General features: G+C 42.4%; 1 protein-coding gene across 1 annotated transcript; it reads left to right on the forward strand.

Moving 5' to 3' along the window:
* The first annotated feature begins 3,642 nt into the window (after nt 1–3,642).
* On the forward strand, nt 3,643–9,672 carry LOC125526642 (long chain acyl-CoA synthetase 4-like). The gene is made up of 19 exons (XM_048691291.1): nt 3,643–3,962; nt 4,751–4,814; nt 4,918–5,007; nt 5,197–5,253; nt 5,650–5,698; nt 5,858–5,934; nt 6,564–6,603; nt 6,689–6,783; nt 6,966–7,139; nt 7,224–7,334; nt 7,423–7,510; nt 7,610–7,676; nt 7,771–7,846; nt 7,944–8,061; nt 8,179–8,427; nt 8,604–8,743; nt 8,852–9,034; nt 9,164–9,283; nt 9,391–9,672. Exons 1-19 carry the CDS (start codon nt 3,793–3,795, stop codon nt 9,424–9,426), a joined length of 2,004 nt encoding a protein of 667 aa, XP_048547248.1. The 5' UTR covers nt 3,643–3,792; the 3' UTR covers nt 9,427–9,672.
* The last annotated feature ends 10,798 nt before the right edge of the window (nt 9,673–20,470 follow it).

Below are 20,470 nucleotides of genomic sequence, written 5' to 3' on the forward strand. Positions count from 1 at the left end.
TCAGCACGACGGCATGGTGACGGTGATGATGAAGTTACCGACGCAGGGCTTCGCCTAAGCACTACGACAATATGATCGAGGTGGAAAACTGTGGAGGGGGCACCGCACACGGCTAAGACAAATCTTGGAGTGCCTTTGGGTGCCCCCGTGCCCACGTATATAAAGGAGGGGGTAAGAGGAGGCCGTCCTAGGAGGGGCGCGCCTATAGGGGGAGTCCAACTAGGATTCTCAATCCTGGTTGGAGTCCCCTTCCTTTTCCAAGAGCGGAGAGAGGGAAGGAGTAGGAGAGGGAGAAGGAAAGAGAGGGGGGCACCGCCCCCTCCCTAGTCCAATTCGGACTTGCCATGGGGGGGCGCATGGCCACCCCTTGAGGCCCTTCTTTCCTTTCCCGTATGGCCCATTAAGGCCCACTACTTCCCCCGGCGAATTCTCGTAACCCTCCGGTACTCCGAAAAATACCCGAATCACTCGGAACCTTTCTGATGTCCGAATATAGCCTTCCAATATATCGATCTTTACGTCTCGACCATTTCGAGACTCCTCATCATGTCCGTGATATCATCTGGGACTCCGAACAACCTTTGGTACATCAAATCACATAACTCATAATACAGATCGTCATCGAATGTTAAGCGTGCGGACCCTACGGGTTCGAGAACTATGTAGACATGACCGAGACACATCTCCGGTCAATAACCAATAGTGGAACCTGGATGCTCATATTGGTTCCTACATATTCTACGAAGATCTTTATCGGTCAAACCGCATAACAACATACGTTGTTCCCTTTGTCATCGGTATGTTACTTGCCCGAGATTCGATCGTCGGTATCCCCATACCTAGTTCAATCTCGTTACCGGCAAGTCTCTTTACTCGTTCCGTAATGCATCATCCTGTAACTAACTCCTTAGTCACATTGCTTGCAAGGCTTAGAGTGATGAGCATTACCGAGAGGGCCCAGAGATACCTCTCCGACAATCGGAGTGACAAATCCTAATCTCGATCTATGCCAACTCAACAAACACTATCGGAGACACTTGTAGAGCATCTTTATAATCACCCAGTTACGTTGTGATGTTTGATAGCACACTAACTGTTCCTCCGGTATTTGGGAGTTGCATAATCTCATAGTCATAGGAACATGTATAAGTCATGAAAGAAAGCAATAGCAACAAACTAAACGATCATAGTGCTAAGCTAACGGATGGGTCTTGTCCATCACATCATTCTCTAATGATGTGATCCCGTTCATCAAATGACAACACATGTCTATGGCTAGGAAACTTAACCATCTTTGATTGACAAGCTAGTCAAGTAGAGGCATACTAGGGACACTCTGTTTGTCTATGTATTCACACATGTATCAAGTTTCCGGTTAATACAATTCTAGCATGAATAATAAACATTTATCATGATATAAGGACATATAAATAACAACTTTATTATTGCCTGTAGGGCATATTTCCTTCAACGACCAACCACGTACCACTCAACAACTCATCCTCCTTCATCGAGTACCCCTGCCATCCTTCTTATTATAAAAAATGACACAAAGTTTAAAAATAAGCTCAATGGCATTTGACCGAACACCTGTCGGGCGTGGTGTCTGTCATGAACGACATCGACAAGGGGGTTGACAATACCTGGCCGCGAACGGATCCTGGGTGGACGACGCCTTTGTACAAGGCGAGTGGGCGCGTGGTTGGGGGCTGCGGACGTCCGGCAATGTTGACATCACTATGGACGAGCACGGGCACACTACACTGACATGATGTTGGAAGAGCAGGAGGCCGCGTTCCGACAAGCGCATGCAGACTACAGGTACAACCTCCGCCTCCTCGACGAGCACCGACGCGTGGAGGAGCAAATTGTGGCTGGCACGAGCATCATGACAGACGTGGACGTGGAGAGCACGAGGCGCTGCTCTTGTCCTGCCGCGCCGCCCGTGACATCTGTCGCGAGCGATGACGGCACCACGTCCTGCAGGCAGAGCGGAGATCGATGAGGCGGCGGCAGAATTTTACGACGATACGGGCAACTTTGCCAACTCTGTGTCGACCATGCCCCAACGTCACGACGATGATGTCGGCACGTCCGCAGACATCGCCTATAGCGAGGAAGAGTATAGCATCGGAGGCCGCCGACACTTGGGTCCCACGAAGGCCACTACTCCTCCCCTCCCATTGAGCTAAGCTTTGCGGGCTCATCATTGTTGGTCGATTAGCTGCTGCCCGCTTCATGGAGGCGGAGCTTTAGTTTCCGAAGCTCATGGGCGGCTGACAAGCTTGCTGTGCCGAACACGGGGAAGACATGTCATGGAAAACGGGCGTCGGCGATCATTTAAACTAGGTTAGAATAGAGTTCAGTTGAAATATGTCGAAAATGTAATGCATGTGCTCTGGTTTAGGTGAAAATCATTCGGTTTATGTAAATATTATACAAGTTCGAGTGAAATTCGTCCGATTTGTTTGAATTTGCATCAAATTGTTTAATTTTGTTAAATTCCGTTTGAAATGTCTCCAGACATTTACGGTTATAGTTGGATAGCCAGCTCCTGCATCGGTGCTCGTGGACTGGTCATCACTGGTCCACGGACCGATACGGTGTTTGGTTTAGGCCTCCTTTGGTTTGGAGGAATTTCATAGGAATTCTAGATGATAGGATTCTTATAGGATTTTTTTCCTTTAGAGCCCTTTGGTTCACAGGAATAGATTCATATTCCTACGTAGGATTGGTTCCTATCCTCCACTTTTCATAGAAAAATAAAAAATGAGTCTAGACTCAATGGAAAAATTCCTTTGGTGTCAACCAAATGACATCTAATTTCCTATTCCTACTCATAGGATTTGGGATACATGTCATCTCATTTCCTACAAAATTCCTATTCCTACGATAATCCTATCATATGAACCAAAAAAGGCCTAGGTCTCTTTTGATTCATAGGATAGGATTATCATAGGAATAGGAATCTTGTAGGAAATGAGATGACATGTATCTCAAATCCTATGAGTAGGAATAGAAAACAAGATGTCATTTGGTTGACACCAAAAGAATTTTTCCATTAAGTCTAGACTCTTTTTTATTTTCCTATGAAATGTGAAGGATAGGAACCAATCTTATGTAGGAATAGGAATCCATTCCTATGAATCAAAGGGCTCTAAAGGAAAAAAATTCTATAAGAATCCTATCCTCTAGAATTCTTATGAAATTCCTCTAAACCAAAGGAGGCTCTAATGATTAGCATTGAACATGGCCTGAACAATCCGCAATGCTTTTCAGGTTCTAGAAGGCGGCGATCGGTGATCATGTCAGCGTTCAACAAAGTGGCCCCGTTGGCCAAGTTGGACCCCTCTTGCCCAGAATTAAACATGACTAACCTGTTCCTCTCTGTTCATAGTTATTGCCGCTTTTTCTCGCTGACCAACTACTACTCCTACATCTGAATCTCTGTTTTTTCTTGTTTGCGAATTAGTACATCTGAATCTCTTTCTCTGTCTACGGAAGCAAGAAAGGGAAAATAGTATGACCGTACGCCGCACGTCATGCTAATAAAATAAATACAATTATATTATTCTGAAAAAATACAATCAGAAATAATAAATTATTCTATCTATTTTGAATGCAGCAACCACCTGCGCCGTACTCCTATATTGGAGCGCAAGCCAAGCCTGGCCTTCCTTCCATCCCGTGCCGCCTCCCTTGCCTTTCCCATCCGCTGTGGATTCCTCTCGAGCGAGAGAGATCGGGGAAGGCGTCGGCCGCGTACGAGAGGAGAGAGAGAGAGAGGGAGGGATGGCGGACGCCACGAGGAAGTACCTGGTGCAGGTGGCGGAGGGGAGGGAGGCGGCGCCCGAGGAGGGCGGCGCGCCGTCGGCCGGGCCCGTCTACCGCTGCGCCGCCGGCTCCGGCGGGGCGTCGCCGCCCGCCGTGCCGGGGCTCGAGTCATGCTGGGACATATTCCGGTACGGCTGCTCGATTTGATTTCGTTTCGTTTCTGCCTCTCCGGAATAATTTACAGAGCTGTCAATCGTTCGGTCGGTCTCGGATAGATCATCGATCCTGTTTGTGTTGTTCCCTCTGGTCGATTTCTTCTTATCATGGAGCTGCTGAATCCTTCGAACAATCCCGCAATGCGGCCACAATTAGCTATAATACCTTCGAGCCGTTCAAACCGCTGCCTTTTATTTTGTACAGTATATACGCAATTGTTGACGTAACGGTGACACTCGTTGGCGATTTTTAAATTAAATATAAAAATCCATCGGTTATTCACACGCAGAAACGTCTTGTGGTTTCCTCCTCGTCGGAATTAGATAGAAGATTCAGTGCAGGCATGCCTTCAGAGGAACCTGATGCTACGTAGAATAATTTAACGTCACACAAGAAAACTGAAAGCGTCAGCCTTGTTTTGCTCTGTCGTGTCTGCAAACTTGGGAATAAAATATTTACATACTGAGGTGGAGTACACAACTTGTAAAAAACCATAACAGAAATATTTACATCTTATAATATTACAGATATGCTACCAAACAGGTAAAAACCGTAACGCTGACACAATTTCTACATACTTCATAACCAAACCTTGTCCTTATGTCCAATCTACATCTGAAACCAGAAAACCAAACTACAGCTGAACATAGTCATTCTGAATGCTAAAAATCCTATCCAATTTCTGTGTGAAATAAATGTATTCTCTCTACAGAAACATCATTCTAGTCTCCTAATAATATGATTGCTTGCATGTGTACAGTTTGTCTGTGGAAAAGTACCCTGACAACCCGATGATGGGCCGCCGTGAAATCGTGGACGGAAAGGTTGGTCCATGGCCCTCAGTTCATACGTTTGCACTCAATGCTTCTCAGTTTTGTTGTGGCGGATTAATTTGCAATCTCCTACCCTGTGTCAATTTCATATCAGGCTGGCAAGTACACATGGGTGACTTACAAAGAAGTATACGACACTGTGATCAAGGTGGGGGCTTCAATCCGGAGCTGTGGCATCAACAAGGTATGTGCCACCAGCGATCAGGGCATTTGATGTTTGTTCCATGATCTTGCCCACTCCTTTTTCTCTGAGATAACACTACAAAATTGGGAACGGTTCATGGTTCCTTTCAGTATTATTATGTGTGGCTAGTGTTTGGTATTGTTCAGAAACTACTTACTGATTGATTGGTTGCTCCTTGATCATCTGCAGGGAGGACGATGTGGTATCTATGGAGGCAATAGCCCTGAGTGGGTTGTCAGTATGCAGGTATGCAATACATATCATCACTGTATGGATTAATGATGCTTAATACGTGGGGCAAATTAGAAACAATGGATGTTAGTGTGTTACCAATTTGGTTATGTTGCCGTCTTCATTAGATAGTGTTATGAAATCATTAGTCCAATTTGTGGACCCCCAGTATCCTAATGTCCAAAAGAAAGGCCCCACTTTTAGCTACATGTCCTACACCAAATTTGCCTGTTCTACCCAAAGCTAAAAAAAAGTTTCTCATACATTTGTTCATATTTTTCTAACCGTCTTTAAAGAAGAAAATGTGGAAAAAAACTGTGTGTATTCCTCTGCACTAGGAATCTCCTAGCTGTGTTGTATCAAAATACTATTTTCTCATCACTAATTGTTTTTCTTTGCTTATTTTCTTAGGCCTGCAATGCCCATGGCATTTACTGTGTTCCATTGTATGACACACTTGGTAAGTTTTTCTTGGTTTCACTGGATATTGAAAAATATATATGGTAGCTGAAACAGTGAGCACCAGAACATGGATGCATGCTCTCACATGTTAGAATTTTGAGTTTAGAAGTTGTTTAACAGTGGCATGCTGACATCTCCCATTGATTGATGTTTTTAGGTGCTGGGGCAATAGAATTTATATTGTGCCATGCAGAGGTCGAAATTGCTTTTGTGGAGGAGAAGAAGATTGGAGAGGTACATTGCTCCACTGGAACACCAACTGGTTTAATTATATGTTCCAATACTAGAAAGCATGTTGTAGTACTAACCTCCGTTCCAAATTATTTGAAACTCTATCTTGTCATAAGTAAAACTTTTCTAAGTTTGTCTAAGTTCATAGGAATCTATATCAACATTTGCAACACTAAATTTTATAAAATATTTTCATACTATATATATTTAATGTTATAGATATTATCATAGTTTTCTATAGACTTGGTCAAAACTTAAGAGAAGTTTGAGTTAGGACAAAGCTTGAACTTCAAATAATTTGGAATAGAGGGAGTACTTGGCTAATCTCAGTGCTTTGTTTATTAAGAATCTCTTTCAAAGCAACCAGGTCAGTAAAATGACTATTTATCTCGGATAGAATAGCCTGGAGTTCTACATTCCGTGCTAATTCGGTAATTCCATTGTATATTATATAACTATTAGGTTGTTTTCCTAATAAACACCCAAGGAGATTGTAAGATATGACATACAAATGTGTTAATTGATTTATTAGAATCATCATAGCACAGTGCATGTAGAAGTTGGCGACTCTATTACATGTGATCTACCTTTTTTTTTAGTGTTTCAAATATATTTTGTGGGCTACTTTTCAGGTACTCAAGACATTACCAAACGCGACCAAATTTTTGAAGAGTGAGTTAGACATGAGTTAGTTCTCTGTTGTTAAGCTATAGTGCCATGTATATGTTTTGTTGATATGGTCAAATTTTGCTTCAAGCCATCGTGAGCTTTGGTAAGGTCAGCCCTGATGAGAAGGAAAAGGTTGAGCAGAACGGATTGTCTATCTACTCATGGTCCGAGTTTGTGCTTAAGGTAAGGTTCTCACTTTCTGAGACAACTGTCTTGTGAAAATGGAGCTACTAATATGTCAACCACACTCTTTCTTGTATATGCTTTAACTATATGTTGAATTTTAAGGACATCCTTGTGAGAAATATGATTTTATATCCATCTGACACTAGAATAACTAACTTTATTTACTATTACACCTACAGGGAGATGGGGCTGAAGAGAAGTATGAACTCCCTCCAAAGGATAAGGCTGACATATGCACGATAATGTATACCAGTGGAACAACTGGTGATCCAAAGGGAGTTTTAATCTCTAATAAGAGTATTATCACCATTGTTTCAGCAGTGGATGAGTTCCTTCACAATTCAAATGAACAGGTGCAGCTATTCATATTTCACTGCAGTTTTCAGTACCTTTGCGATATATTCTCATTTTTTTTGGTTCTGATTTCGTTTTAACAGATTCGTGAGGATGATGTTTACATTTCTTATCTTCCGCTTGCCCACATATTTGACCGTGTGATTGAGGAGGTGTTCATTCACCACGGGGCCTCAATTGGATTTTGGCGTGGAGTAAGGATGGAAGAAACACACTGTTTATTGCTTGTTGCTTTCTTCTTATCAAAGTAGCACATTCTGATCAATAAACAATCTGCTTCAGGATGTCAAACTCTTGGTTGAAGACATTGGAGAACTCAAACCAACAATATTCTGTGCTGTTCCACGTGTGCTAGACAGAATCTATGGAGGTACAGTATTAAACCTGAAATCCAAATGTATTATGCAGGTTAATATTATTCTTCTACCATATGGGCAGGTGATAATATTGCATTGCTTCTTTGATTCAGGACTTCAAGATAAAGTCTCAACTGGTGGCTTCCTAAAGAAGACATTGTTCAATGTTGCGTACAAATAGTAAGATTTTATCTGATCATTCTAGTCAAGTCTTTTCTCTGACTTGGTGATGAAATTATTGTTCTTTTATTCTGAATACTAAATGATTCTGCAGCAAGCAAGGGAACATGATAAAAGGAAGCAAGCATGAAGATGCTGCTTCTATTTTCGACAAACTAGTCTTCACCAAGGTACTCCAAAATGAGAATAATTCTAAAATGGCAGTTCTGATCTAAACTCTGATGTTTCTGCTGAGTTCAGCTTTCATTTTATCATACAACCGTATAGGTGAAACGAGGACTAGGTGGTAGAGTGCGAGTAATTTTATCAGGCGCAGCTCCTCTATCTAATCATGTCGAGGAGTTTCTGCGTGTCGTTACATGCTCTCATGTTCTCCAAGGCTATGGTATGCTTATAGCCATATATTATGATTTTATTGCACAGAATTCAGCGAAAAGAAAAAAAATCTTGAGTAGTTACTGAGATACCTGACTAACTTGATTGTAATTGGTTGTTTTTATAGGTCTCACAGAGACCTGTGCTGGGTCTTTTGTTTCGTTGCCAAACAACATGTCCATGCTGGGAACTGTCGGCCCTCCTGTCCCATACGTTGAAGTACGCTTAGAGTCTGTTCCTGAGATGGGTTATGATGCATTATCAAAAGAATCACCTCGTGGTGAGATTTGCATCAGAGGGGACACCTTGTTCTCAGGGTACTATAAGCGAGAAGACCTCACCAAGGAAGTCTTGGTCGATGGCTGGTTCCACACAGGTATGATGTCAATGTCAGTCACGAATGGCAAGAGGAAACCAAATATTTTGTAGACATATTCGCCAATAGGATGCTCATCATAAAACAGCCATTTAACTTGCCATTATAAGGTCTTTAACATATCAGTCTCTCTGAATGCTTCTTCTGGATGCGCTCGTTTCCACATCTTACTGTAGGAGACATTGGTGAGTGGCAGCATGATGGAAGCATGAAGATCATCGACCGCAAGAAGAACATCTTCAAGCTTTCCCAAGGAGAATACGTCGCGGTTGAGAATCTAGAGAACATATTTGGTCAAGCTCCTAATGTCGATTCGGTATAGTCCGGGGACAACCTCCACGCACGCATTGCCCCGAGTATTCCACAGCATTATATAAAAAAAAAAATCCATGTGCTACCCACTAACTTAGACGAATTTCTTCAGATTTGGGTGTACGGAAACAGCTTCGAATCATGCCTGGTTGCGGTGATCAACCCCAACAAGCAAGGTCTGGAACGATGGGCTGAGTCGAACGGGGTTAGCGGAGACTTTGCCTCGATATGCGGAGATGCTAAAGCGAAAGAGTTCATCTTGGAAGAACTGAGCAAAACTGGCAAAGAGAAGAAGGTGGGTTGTTAACCTGGCTAGTAGTAGTTAAACATACCAACAATTTTTGGAACAATGTCACATGTGAATATGTGATGACCTTGACAGATATATCTGAGACATGATCGTTCTCTGATTTTGTTGCAACAGCTCAAAGGCTTTGAGATGATCAGGGCTGTTCATCTGGAGCCGGTGCTCTTTGACATGGAGCGCGACCTCATCACCCCGACTTACAAGAAGAAGCGGCCGCAGCTCCTCAAATATTATCAGGTATGATTCACACGTGCGATTCATGGATACATATGTATTTTGCATCGTGTCTTTTCAAGGTAATTTGATAGCATTATCCATCTGAATTCCTTGCCATCTTTCTCCAGGGCATCATTGACGAAATGTATAAGAGCATGAAGTAGGCTATACCGATCTGGGCAGCGCGTATGCAACATGAGCTTAGCAACCTCTTCAAAGTTTTATTTTATTTTTAACTTCTGTCTGGATGTAAATTAACATATAGCGTTTGTTTTTCTAGGTTTAATTCCCCCCCTCCCCCCCCCCCCCCTTATGTTCTCTTTGAACGCGAAAGAAAACAAATACTTGGAATGACGTACATACATAGTGGCTTTGTCATAAGTAAATCGATGTTAAAATTTTGTGATTGCACTTTTTCTTTTCCATTAAAATGAAAAATGTCAAGCACCAGTGAGTCAAGTCCTTGCAGTCCGAAAAATAACAGATGCAACTCCATCTTCAGTGCATTGTATCATGCAGATAAGACCTCAGATCGGTCAAATTTCAGTTGATCTCAGAGCAAATTTGACCATCACTCCTTCAATACATTGTACAGTACTACCTTTTTGCATCCATTGTGACGCTATTGTACGTGAAATGGTGGTGTACCTTCGCTTTAATGTGCACTCCCCTAGTCCCCTTTTGGGGTGGTAGATAACTTGATGCGTGAGGTTCGCTCCATTTTTTAGATCATTTGGACATCTGAGCAGCTCCCAGCAAAAAAAAAACAAAACAAATAGGGTTAGAACAGTGCGTGAACAGTAAACATTTTTATAGACCCCAAATTTGTTTTTTTTTGCCGAGAGCTGCTCAGATGTTCAAATGATTTGAAAATTGGAACGAACCTCACGCATCAAATTATCTATCACAAAAAGAACTATTGGGCTTTTTTGAATTTTTTCTAGTACTTGTTTTTGAAAAAAGAATTGGCAGGCGGATGCAGCTGAGCCTGGGCTTAGAAGTTGATTACCGTCAAACCATATCATATTTCACATTTTTGAAAGCGGGATGAATGGTGGGGGTTTGAATACTTTATTTGCCGGTTGCGGACAAGAAAATAAATAGACAAATACTACATGCAGCATATACCGGCCGAAATGGTACTCCCTCCGTCTCAAAATTCTTGTTTTAAATTTGTCTAAATACGAATGTATCAAGTCATGTTTTAGTATTAGATACATCCGTATTTAGAAGAATCTAAGACAAGAGTTTTGGGACGGAGGGAGTATATGCTAGGGCATGTACAGTGGCAGTGGTTGATATGACCGTTTTATTTTAAGCTTTGCATGTTATTTAGAAATGACAATAATATGTCTATAATGGATTATCTTTTAGCCTTATCTTCAATAATTGGTTATCTTCAAAATATGACAAGACATATTGTGCTAATAGATCATCTCTTAAATAAGAGAAAAGACAAGACTTTTCTTCTTCACCTCAACGTTTATCCTACGTGACACTTGTAAAATACCACCATTATACATACCCTAATTAGCCAAGGTGTAAAACGGAACTACTCCACGCACAATCTTTTCGATCTGTTTTTTGTACCATGCTTAGATGGATGGATGTGGCCTTTGATGGGTGATTACATGAATGACTGTGATTGTATGTCGGTCGTATGTGTAGTAGCATTTTAATTTCAGGTTCACAATCTTCCGATTCTGGGCGATGCACAATCGTAGCCTGTCGAACAGTCCCTGGGGTAGCACTTCTGGCAGCATCCACGCTTGACTGAGTGGAAAGATAAGAACTTGAAGCAACTTGTTTCCCAATAGACTTATGTTTCAGCGCATCTTGCTCCATCTTTGAGTAAGCTTCATCCAAAGAAGGCGATATGACAGTGGACGTGCCTATACAAAACTCATCAAATAAAACAATAAAAGACGCTGGTTACCATCACTTGTAAAAATATGTTGTGTAAAAAATGCCATATAAAAATTGATATCAATACAAAAAAATCTAAAAACTGCCATGTAAGAACTGCATAAAATGCCATGAAGTAACTAAAATGCCATGTGTTACGACCATGTCAAAAAAGGCCATGTAAAAACAAACTAAAAATGACTATTAGGTTCTACCTAAAAAATGTCATGTCACATCTACAATAAAATGTCATGTACTAAGTTGAGACACTTATTTTAGGGCGGAGGGAGTAGTAACTAACTAAAAATACCATGTGTTACAACCATGTGAAAAAGGTCATCTAAGAACAAGCTAAAAAATGTCTATTGGGATCTTTCTATAAAATGCCGAGTCACATCTTACTAAAATGCCATGTAGTAACTAACGGAAAATGCCATGTGTCACAACCATGAGAAAAAAGGCCATGTAACAATAAACTAAAAAATGGCTATTAAGATCTACCTAAGAAATTTCATGTCACATCTAACTAAAATGCCATTACCAACACACTGAAAATGCCATGTCCAACACACTGAGAATGCCATGACAACCAATTGAAATGCCATGGCAACCATACTAAAAAAACCATATGAAACAAAAGAACTAATGTGGAAACTGACATGGCATCAAAAAATACCTTGCATCATAGGCTCGGCGAATTTGACAGCCTTAGACCCGTTTAAGTTTGGTTGCGCGAGCATTGGTTCTTTGAGGTAAGGAGGCGCAAAAGAGGCAGAGGTTGGATCAATTGAATTGTCTGTGCCAAGGCTGAACGGCAGCAGGGTAAATTTCATAGGGTGCCTCTCCCTCCGTGGTCCTTGATTCTGCAAGTATGTTGGCTAATTCTAAAGCCGAACCCTGTACAGGTGCAAGTGGGGTGCTGTCAGGAACTTTAGTTACTTTCTCCACAGATTTGCTATTAGCAAGTCGCTCCTAGAAGCTGCATGAGATACCCCCAATCTTGTTCGAGCTCTTGGTCCTTGGCTTGGCAGAAATAGGTGGCTTGCTTGCAACGGGGCGCAGCACACTGCTGCCCACGACGTCTCCCGGCTCCTTACTTTAAGCTGACTCAACTGGATTGCTGTGAGCAGTTGCCGGAGACAAAGAAGACGCACGGACGAACACCGCGCGATCCATCGCCCTCTCAGCTGGACGTGCCGGAATGCTCTCCGGGAAGGGCATCATACGGAGCACGCCAGTATCAGATGCATCAGGCGGAGCCGCTCGCACCGTTGAATCCACCGCTACCGTGTCCGAGATATTTGCAGAATCTCTCACATGTGCTTCACAACTAACAACACCTTCTGTCGCATGCAGATCCACTATGTGTGCATGGGCTTGAACGGGACCAAAAAATGTAGACTCCGGCACAACAACAACAACGGGAGCAGTCTGTTCAGAATGTTTCTCCATAACAACAGCTTCCGGTTGGGGATTATCTCCATCAATGCCTCCATCTAACACACCACAAACACCCGTTTTCAGAGAAAAAATGCTGGAATAACCTCTTCGTTCCTAGGTGATAAGAGATCATCCATAGGAGCGTCTTGGTGTCTTCATTTGAATGATGCACAAATGCCAGGGAGGACATGAAACTAACTAGCCTTGCTAAATTGCTAGCATAAGTTGTATTGACGGCAGTCCTACTAGATTTTGGCACAGAGGCATCAGTTGTGCCTTCCGTTGATGATGCGGGCCTTGGCTTTATCTTAAACACTGGGCTTTGGGGCACTTGTTCTCGCCCGCAGACTTCTTGTGCTACCTAATGTACACACAAAAAAGAAATGAAAAAAGAAATTAATAAACTGTGAACTAAAAGGTGAGTATAACTGCAATATTAGAAAAAATGGCATGCCATGCAGGACTATTAAAAAATGCCTACCTAACAAAATGTGAACTAAAGAAATAGCCATGATAAAAAGTTGCTACTACTACAAACAAATGCAATGTCAAAATATGGATGGATGAAAAACTCTGAATGACATGCAAATGCCAATTGAAAATGTCCTGAATCAAAACAGGTAAAACTGACATGGCCAAAAATAAAACTGCCATCTGTCAATAGATAAAACTGCCATGGTAGTGACAATGAAGATGCCTGCATCAAAAGGCAAAACTGTCGTGTCAAATGTTCTATCTAAAAATGTCATGGTCACAGAAAATAGAACAAATGGCGTGAAAGTTATGATAACAATGCCACTAACAAACAAAAAGCAACATTGTATTCCTTAAAAATGCCATCTGATTAAAAATGTCAAAGTAGAAGAAACATTGTATTACTTAAAGAGGTTTCAATCTGGTTTTCCAAAAAAAGATCACTTCATTAAGACAAATGTTTATGTAAAATGTCATCACTAACTAAAAGATGGGTTGACTTACCAGCAGCAGGAGCCTCACTGAGAAGCAAAAACTAAGAGATGGCAGATTATCAAACATCTAATCATACAAGAAACAGTCGCCAAAAAAACCTAGGACCCTTAAAATACTATATTCAAGGACCATAAAAGAAAAAACTACCTCCTAGCTGCGACGAGGTTAACCCTTGCCCTCTTAGGCGCACCATCGACGCCATCACCAGCACACACTATATTCTAGTTTCACATAGCCCACGATTTCGCGTGTCAAAAAATAGCATGCTAGTCATGCAAACAATACCTACGGAGGGTAAGATGGGTTCACGTTCACATCCAAACACTTGTTGAAATTAACTGCGCCACCAAAATTGTTGAGGTTGATATCATGCTTCATCGCAAACTACAGCAAGAAAAAATGATGATGAAATGCCATCCACACATGTATGACAAACCCAACATAAAAAAGAATATGTATTGACATCAAGCATATATGGAAATGCAAAAAATCCAACATATCAGATAAATGCCATCCATCGTATATGAAAAATGCCAATGTATGAAAAATGCCATCCACATAAGTATGAAAATGCCAACCAAAACAAAAGAATATCTATTCTATCAAGCATATGAAGGAAATATGCCCTAGAGGCAATAATAAAGTTGTTATTTATATTTCCTTATATCATGATAAATGTTTATTATTCATGCTAGAATTGTGTTAACCGGAAACTTAGTACATGTGTGAATACATAGACAAACAGAATGTCACTAGTTTGCCTTTACTTGACTAGCTCGTTGAATCAATGATGATTATGTTTCCTAACCATAGACATGAGTTGTCATTTGATTAACGGGATCACATCATTAGAGAATGATGTGATTGACTTGACCCATCTGTTAGCTTAGCACGATGATCGTTTAGTTTGTTGCTATTGCTTTCTCCATAACTATACATGTTCCTAGACTATGAGATCATGCAACTCCCGAATACCGGCGGAACACTTTGTGTGCTACCAAACATCACAACGTAACTGGGTGATTATAAAGGTGCTCTACAGGTGTCTCCGATGGTACTTGTTGAGTTGGCATAGATCGAGATTAGGATTTGTCACTCCGATTGTTGGAGAGGTATCTCTGGGCCCTCTCGGTAATGCACATCACTATAAGCCTTGCAAGCAAGGCAACTAATGAGTTAGTTGCGAGATAGTGCATTACAGAATGAGTAAAGAGACTTTCCAGTAACGAGATTGAACTAGGTATTGAGATACCGACATCGAATCTCGGGCAAGTAACATACCGATGACAAGGGAAACAACGTATGTTGTTATGCGGTTTGACCGATAAAGATCTTCGTAGAATATGTAGGAGCCAATATGAACATCTAGGTTCCGCTATTGGTTATTGCCCGGAGACGTGTCTCGGTCATGTCTACATAGTTCTCGAACCCGTAGGGTCCGCACGCTTAACGTTCGGTACCGATCCGTATTATGAGTTTATGTGATTTGATGTACTGAAGGTAGTTCGGAGTCTCGAATGAGATCGGGGACATGACGAGGAGTCTTGAAATGGTCGAGACATAAAGATCGATATATTGGACGACTATATTCGGACATCGGGAAAGGTTCCGAGTGATTCGGGTATTTTTCAGAGTACCGGGGAGTTATGGGAATACGGGGAAGAAGTATTGGGCCTCATGGGCCAAGTGGTGGAAGAGAGGAGGCAGGGCGCGCGACCCCCCTAGCCCAAACCGAATTGGACTAGGCCCCCCCTTTCCTCCTTTCCTCCCTCTCCTTCCTTCTCCCATTCCCCCTTCCTTTCCTCCTCCTAGTAGGAGTAGGAAAGGGGAGTCCTACTCCTACTAGGAGGAGGACTCCTCCTCCTGGCGCGTCCTAGGAGGGCCGGCCGGCCTCCTCATACTTCTCCAACGTATCTATAATTTTTTGATTGTTCCATGCTATTATATTATCAACCTTGTATGTTTTATATGCATTTATATGCTATTTTATATGATTTTGGGGACTAACCTATTAACCTAGAGCCCAATGCCAGTTTTTGTTTTTTTCCTTGTTTTTGAGTTCTGTAGAAAAGGAATACCAAACGGAGTCCAATTGACGTGCCAATTTTTGACGATTTTTTATGGACCAAAAGAAGACCCCGGAGTAAAAGAGTTGGGCCAGAAGAGTCCCGGGCCGTCCACGAGGGTGGGGGGCGCGCCCACCCCCTCCCCCCCTCGGGCGCGTGGGCCTGCCTCGTGGATGACTCGGGTACCTTCTTGACGTGAGACCTACGCCAAAAATTTCTATAAATACAGAAACCTCCAGAAAATAACCTAGATCGGGAGTTCCGCCGCCAGAAGCCTCTGTAGCCACTGGAAACCAATCTAGACCCATCCTGTCACCCTGCCAAAGGGGGGAATCCCTCTCTGGTGGCCATCTTCATCATCCCGGCGCTCTCCATGACGAGGAGGGAGTAGTTCTCCCTTGGGGCTGAGGGTATGTACCAGTAGCTATGTGTTTGATCTCTCTCTCTCTCGTGTTCTTGACCCTACACCACAACACTTGATTAGGGGCAGTTAACCTCCGGGAGAAATACAAATATAAAGGCAAACAAACTGCCGGGGATCATTTAACCACCGGCACAAGTCCTTCCAGGCAGAAAAACTGTCGGTAGAAATTGAGCAACAAGGACATATTTATTGTCGGCGTTCATATCCACCATTTATGTCATTTTATCTGTCGGGAGAACTCAATCTGGGCCCATTATCTGTCGGGAACTGTTCATGGCGCGAAAACGAAATAATTGGGCCCAACAGCGCGCACCACGAAAGCGCGCGCCAGAAAGCCCAAAACGCCTTCTACTGCGACCCTACTACCGTCGTCCCGACCAGATCTAGCCCAAACCCCTTGTGCTTTGACCCTAGCCGCCGCCGACCGCCCTCTGTCGCCCGACCCCAGCAGCCCTCGACCACCCATCGCACCAACCTTCCTCCCGGACCACCGCTGCCGCCGTCAAGTACCATCGTCCGCAGATCTGATCCGCCCTCCGCCGCATCCCTAGCGCCGCCCAAATGTCGTCGCTCCCTCCACGCTTTCTCCCTGGGCTGCAACGTCTCCTTGCACCTCTCCCGAACTGCCGAGATGGGCGTGCAACGAGATAGGTTTGGCACCGCCGGCCCCTCCTGGTCATCCTCCTCCTGTGCGTGCTCCTCCGCCCCTGGTCACGTCATGCTCTCCAGCCCATCATCCTTCATCCGTACTACCCCAGTTCGTGCTCCTCCGGCCTCCCCTTCTTGTACTTTGAGCCCGAGGTATGGTCCCTGGTGCTTCCTGTTCCATTGTATTTCTTTCTGTTCTTTTCTGTTAACGTAGCAATGACCCTTGACATACTTGTGAGAAACTTGTGCTTACATTTACTTATGTGTGTGCCTTGCAGAATCATAAGTTAATAGATGTTGGTGTCTCAGAATGACAGGTAATACCATTTAAAAATTTCAATGATTAATGACACCACATGGTCGAGCACATATGCCAAATCTTCTTCCTCTGCTTTGAAGAAAATAGCAGAGCACTCGGATGGAAGAATGTATCTGGAACGTCAGCCTTAGCCAGTGCAGACCGCTCTAGCAACAGTTGCCGCTTTGTTTTACTTGTAAATATCTATTACAAAGTGCTATTTTCAGCTGTAAACATTCAGCCTATACGACTATGTACTGCATGTTTTACTAATAATTGCTGCTTGGTATCTTGTCTGACCTGAAACATATGGTCATTTTAGTAATAGCAACATCAAAGTAGAAATTAGGTTGGGCAGCGAAGTCTTGTGTTCGTTTTTAGGTTCTAGCCAACAACATAGTTCTTGTGTTGTTTTGGCCATGTTTGGGTTCCTTTTGCATTTGCTTCGCTTTTAATGCTTGATTTGTCTGCTAAAGGAGATAGGAGACACTGCAGGTTGGCTGCGTCCATGGTGCTGCTTTTGCCTAAGATGGATTCAATTAATTGAGGTATGCTCCAGATATAGTCATATAGATATGATTTTTTTTCTTTTGGGCAGAAAGCTAGCTAGGAGTAAGCTAAGATATTTGTAAGTGCTTTCTTGCACCTGCGGTTGTTTTCTTATTCAACTTTGCTATAAATAAATACATGTTTGATCATTTTGGGTACAGAGCTAGATAGAAATAAACAAGTGCTTCCTTCATGTGTATATTTGGTTCTTATTCCAGTTTTTCCTTACATATATTGATTTCATATGTAAAAATTCTTTCGAGAAAAATAAGGGCAGCATTTAGGTGTCAAAGTAATGGTATACAGAGGAGATCAGAGGGTCTTCCTCCGCTTTGAGAAATACCATCTTAGGTACATGCAAAAGTATATACTTTGTTGCACATATCAGATGTCCTCACATACATGGACTGAACCTTATTTTTGTCGAGAACCTCACTGCTGAGAAAAAAGTCTTTAGCTTTCCGTGTGAGCTAAGCAGCATATGAAAAGGAAGCACCTGTATATGTATGTAGTTCTGTTCATTTTTAACATCCCACTATACAGGTAATTATAATTTGTAGATTGTATGCTATACTGACGTGCCTTTAGTCTGTCCTCGAAGAAAGGTTTTGATGTTGTTTGATGTATGTCGTTTATGATCCCTTGAACGTACACAATTTTATTTTCTCATCTAATAGCTAAGAAATAAGATGCATGAGAACTATGGCTTATGTAATGTTCAGAGGTATGATACGTCTCCAACGTATCTATAATTTTTGATTGCTCCATGCTATATTATCTACTGTTTTGGGCAATATTGGGCTTTATTATCCACTTTTATATTACTTTCGGGACTAACCTATTAACCGGAGGCCTAGCCCAGATTTGTTGTTTTATGCCTATTTCAGTGTTTTGAAGAAAAGGAATATCAGATGGAGTCGAAACGGAACGAAATCAACTGGAGAAGTTATTTTTGGAAGGAAAGCAACCGAGAGAACTTGGAGTGCACATCAGGGGAGACACGGGCTGTCCACGAGGGTGGGGGGCGCGCCCCCCTGCCTCGTGGGCCCCCCGTGGCTCCTCCGACGTACTTCCTGCACCCATATATATCGTCGTAACCTAAAACTTCCAGAACAGAGATTAGATCGGGAGTTCCGCTGCCAGAAGCCTCCGTAGCCACCAAAAGTCAATCGGGACCCTGTTCCGGCACCCTGCCGGAGGGGGGATCCCTCACCGGTGGCCATCTTCGTCATCCCGATGCTCTCCATGATGAGGAGGGAGTAGTTCACCCTCGGGGCTGAGGGTATGTACCAGTAGCTATGTGTTTGATCTCTCTCTCTCTCTCTCGTGTTCTTGATTTGGCACGATCTTGATGTATCGCGAGCTTTGCTATTATAGTTGGATCTTATGTTTCTTCTCCCCCTCTACTCTCTTGTAATGAATTGAGTTTCCCCTTTGGAGTTATTTTATCGGATTGAGTCTTTAAAGATTTGAGAACACTTGATGTATGTCTTGCCGTGCGTATCTCTGGTGACAATGGGATATCACGTGCCACTTGATGTATGTCTTGATGATCAACTTGCGGGTTTCGTGACATTGGGAACCTATGCATAGGGGTTGGCACACGTTTTCGTCGTGATTCTCTGGTAGAAACTTTGGGCACTCTTTGAGGTCCTTTGTGTTGGTTGAATAGATGAATCTGAGATTGTGTGACGCATATCGTATAATCATACCCACGGATACTTGAGGTGACATTGGAGTATCTAGGTGACATTAGGGTTTTGGTTGATTTGTGTCTTAAGGTGTTATTCTAGTACGAACTCTAGGGCTGTTTGTGACACTTATAGGAATAGCCCAACGGATTGATTGGAAAGAATAACTTTGAGGTGGTTTCGTACCCTACCATAATTCTTTGTTCGTTCTCCGCTATTAGTGACTTTGGAGTGACTATTTGTTGCATGTTGAGGGATAGTTATGTGATCCAATTATGTTAGTATTGTTGAGGGAACTTACACTAGCGAAAGTATGAACCCTAGGCCTTATTTCCTATCATTGCAATACCGTTTACGCTCACTTTTATCATTAGTTACCTTGCTGTTTTTATAATTTCAGATTACAAATACCTTTATCTACTATCCATATACCATTTGTTTCACCATCTCTTCGCCGAACTAGTGCACCTATACAATTTACCATTGTATTGGGTGTGTTGGGGACACAAGAGACTTTTTGTTATTTGGTTGCAGGGTTGCTTGAGAGAGACCATCTTCATCCTACGCCTCCTACGGATTGATAAACCTTAGGTCATCCACTTGAGGAAAATTTGCTACTGTCCTACAAACCTCTGCACTTGGAGGCCTAACAACGTCTACAAGAAGAAGGTTGTGTAGTAGACATCAAGGTACATCGAGTTGCAATTGTGTTTAAAAAATTACTTTACTTTTGTAGCTGCTCCTTAGTTGCATGTGATTGTTACATTACAGTCAGTTGTAGGAGTTGCATACTTTGTTTTGAATAATCGATCGTGATGTAATACCCATCAGATGAAAGCATACAAGCAGTGACTGAATCACCGAGAGGTGCTTCTTTCCTTTCTGCTCATATCTAATTATTAATAGGATTATGAAAAGTATATAACAAGATTCATAGGAAGCATCATTAGAAAGTTCACCATTTAATTGGAAATCCAGCAAATCAGATCCAGTTTAGATATATTTGTGTGTTTACTTTTTTAAGTTAATAATGTGCCGGTTATGGTCACATGGTCAACTTGATTTGGATAAAGGGAGAAACATTAATGAAGAATCTGGGAAGGTGCCTTGTGTAGGCGGAGAACATGTTCTTAGAAGGGTACATTTAAATCTTGTTCATTGCCAAATTAATGGATATCACCGCTAAGCTTTTGCAACACCTTATAGTAAATTTTCAAT

The sequence above is a fragment of the Triticum urartu genome, unplaced genomic scaffold (genome assembly GCF_003073215.2).
Source record: "Triticum urartu cultivar G1812 unplaced genomic scaffold, Tu2.1 TuUngrouped_contig_1199, whole genome shotgun sequence".
In the NCBI taxonomy this organism is placed as follows: Eukaryota; Viridiplantae; Streptophyta; class Magnoliopsida; order Poales; family Poaceae; genus Triticum; species Triticum urartu.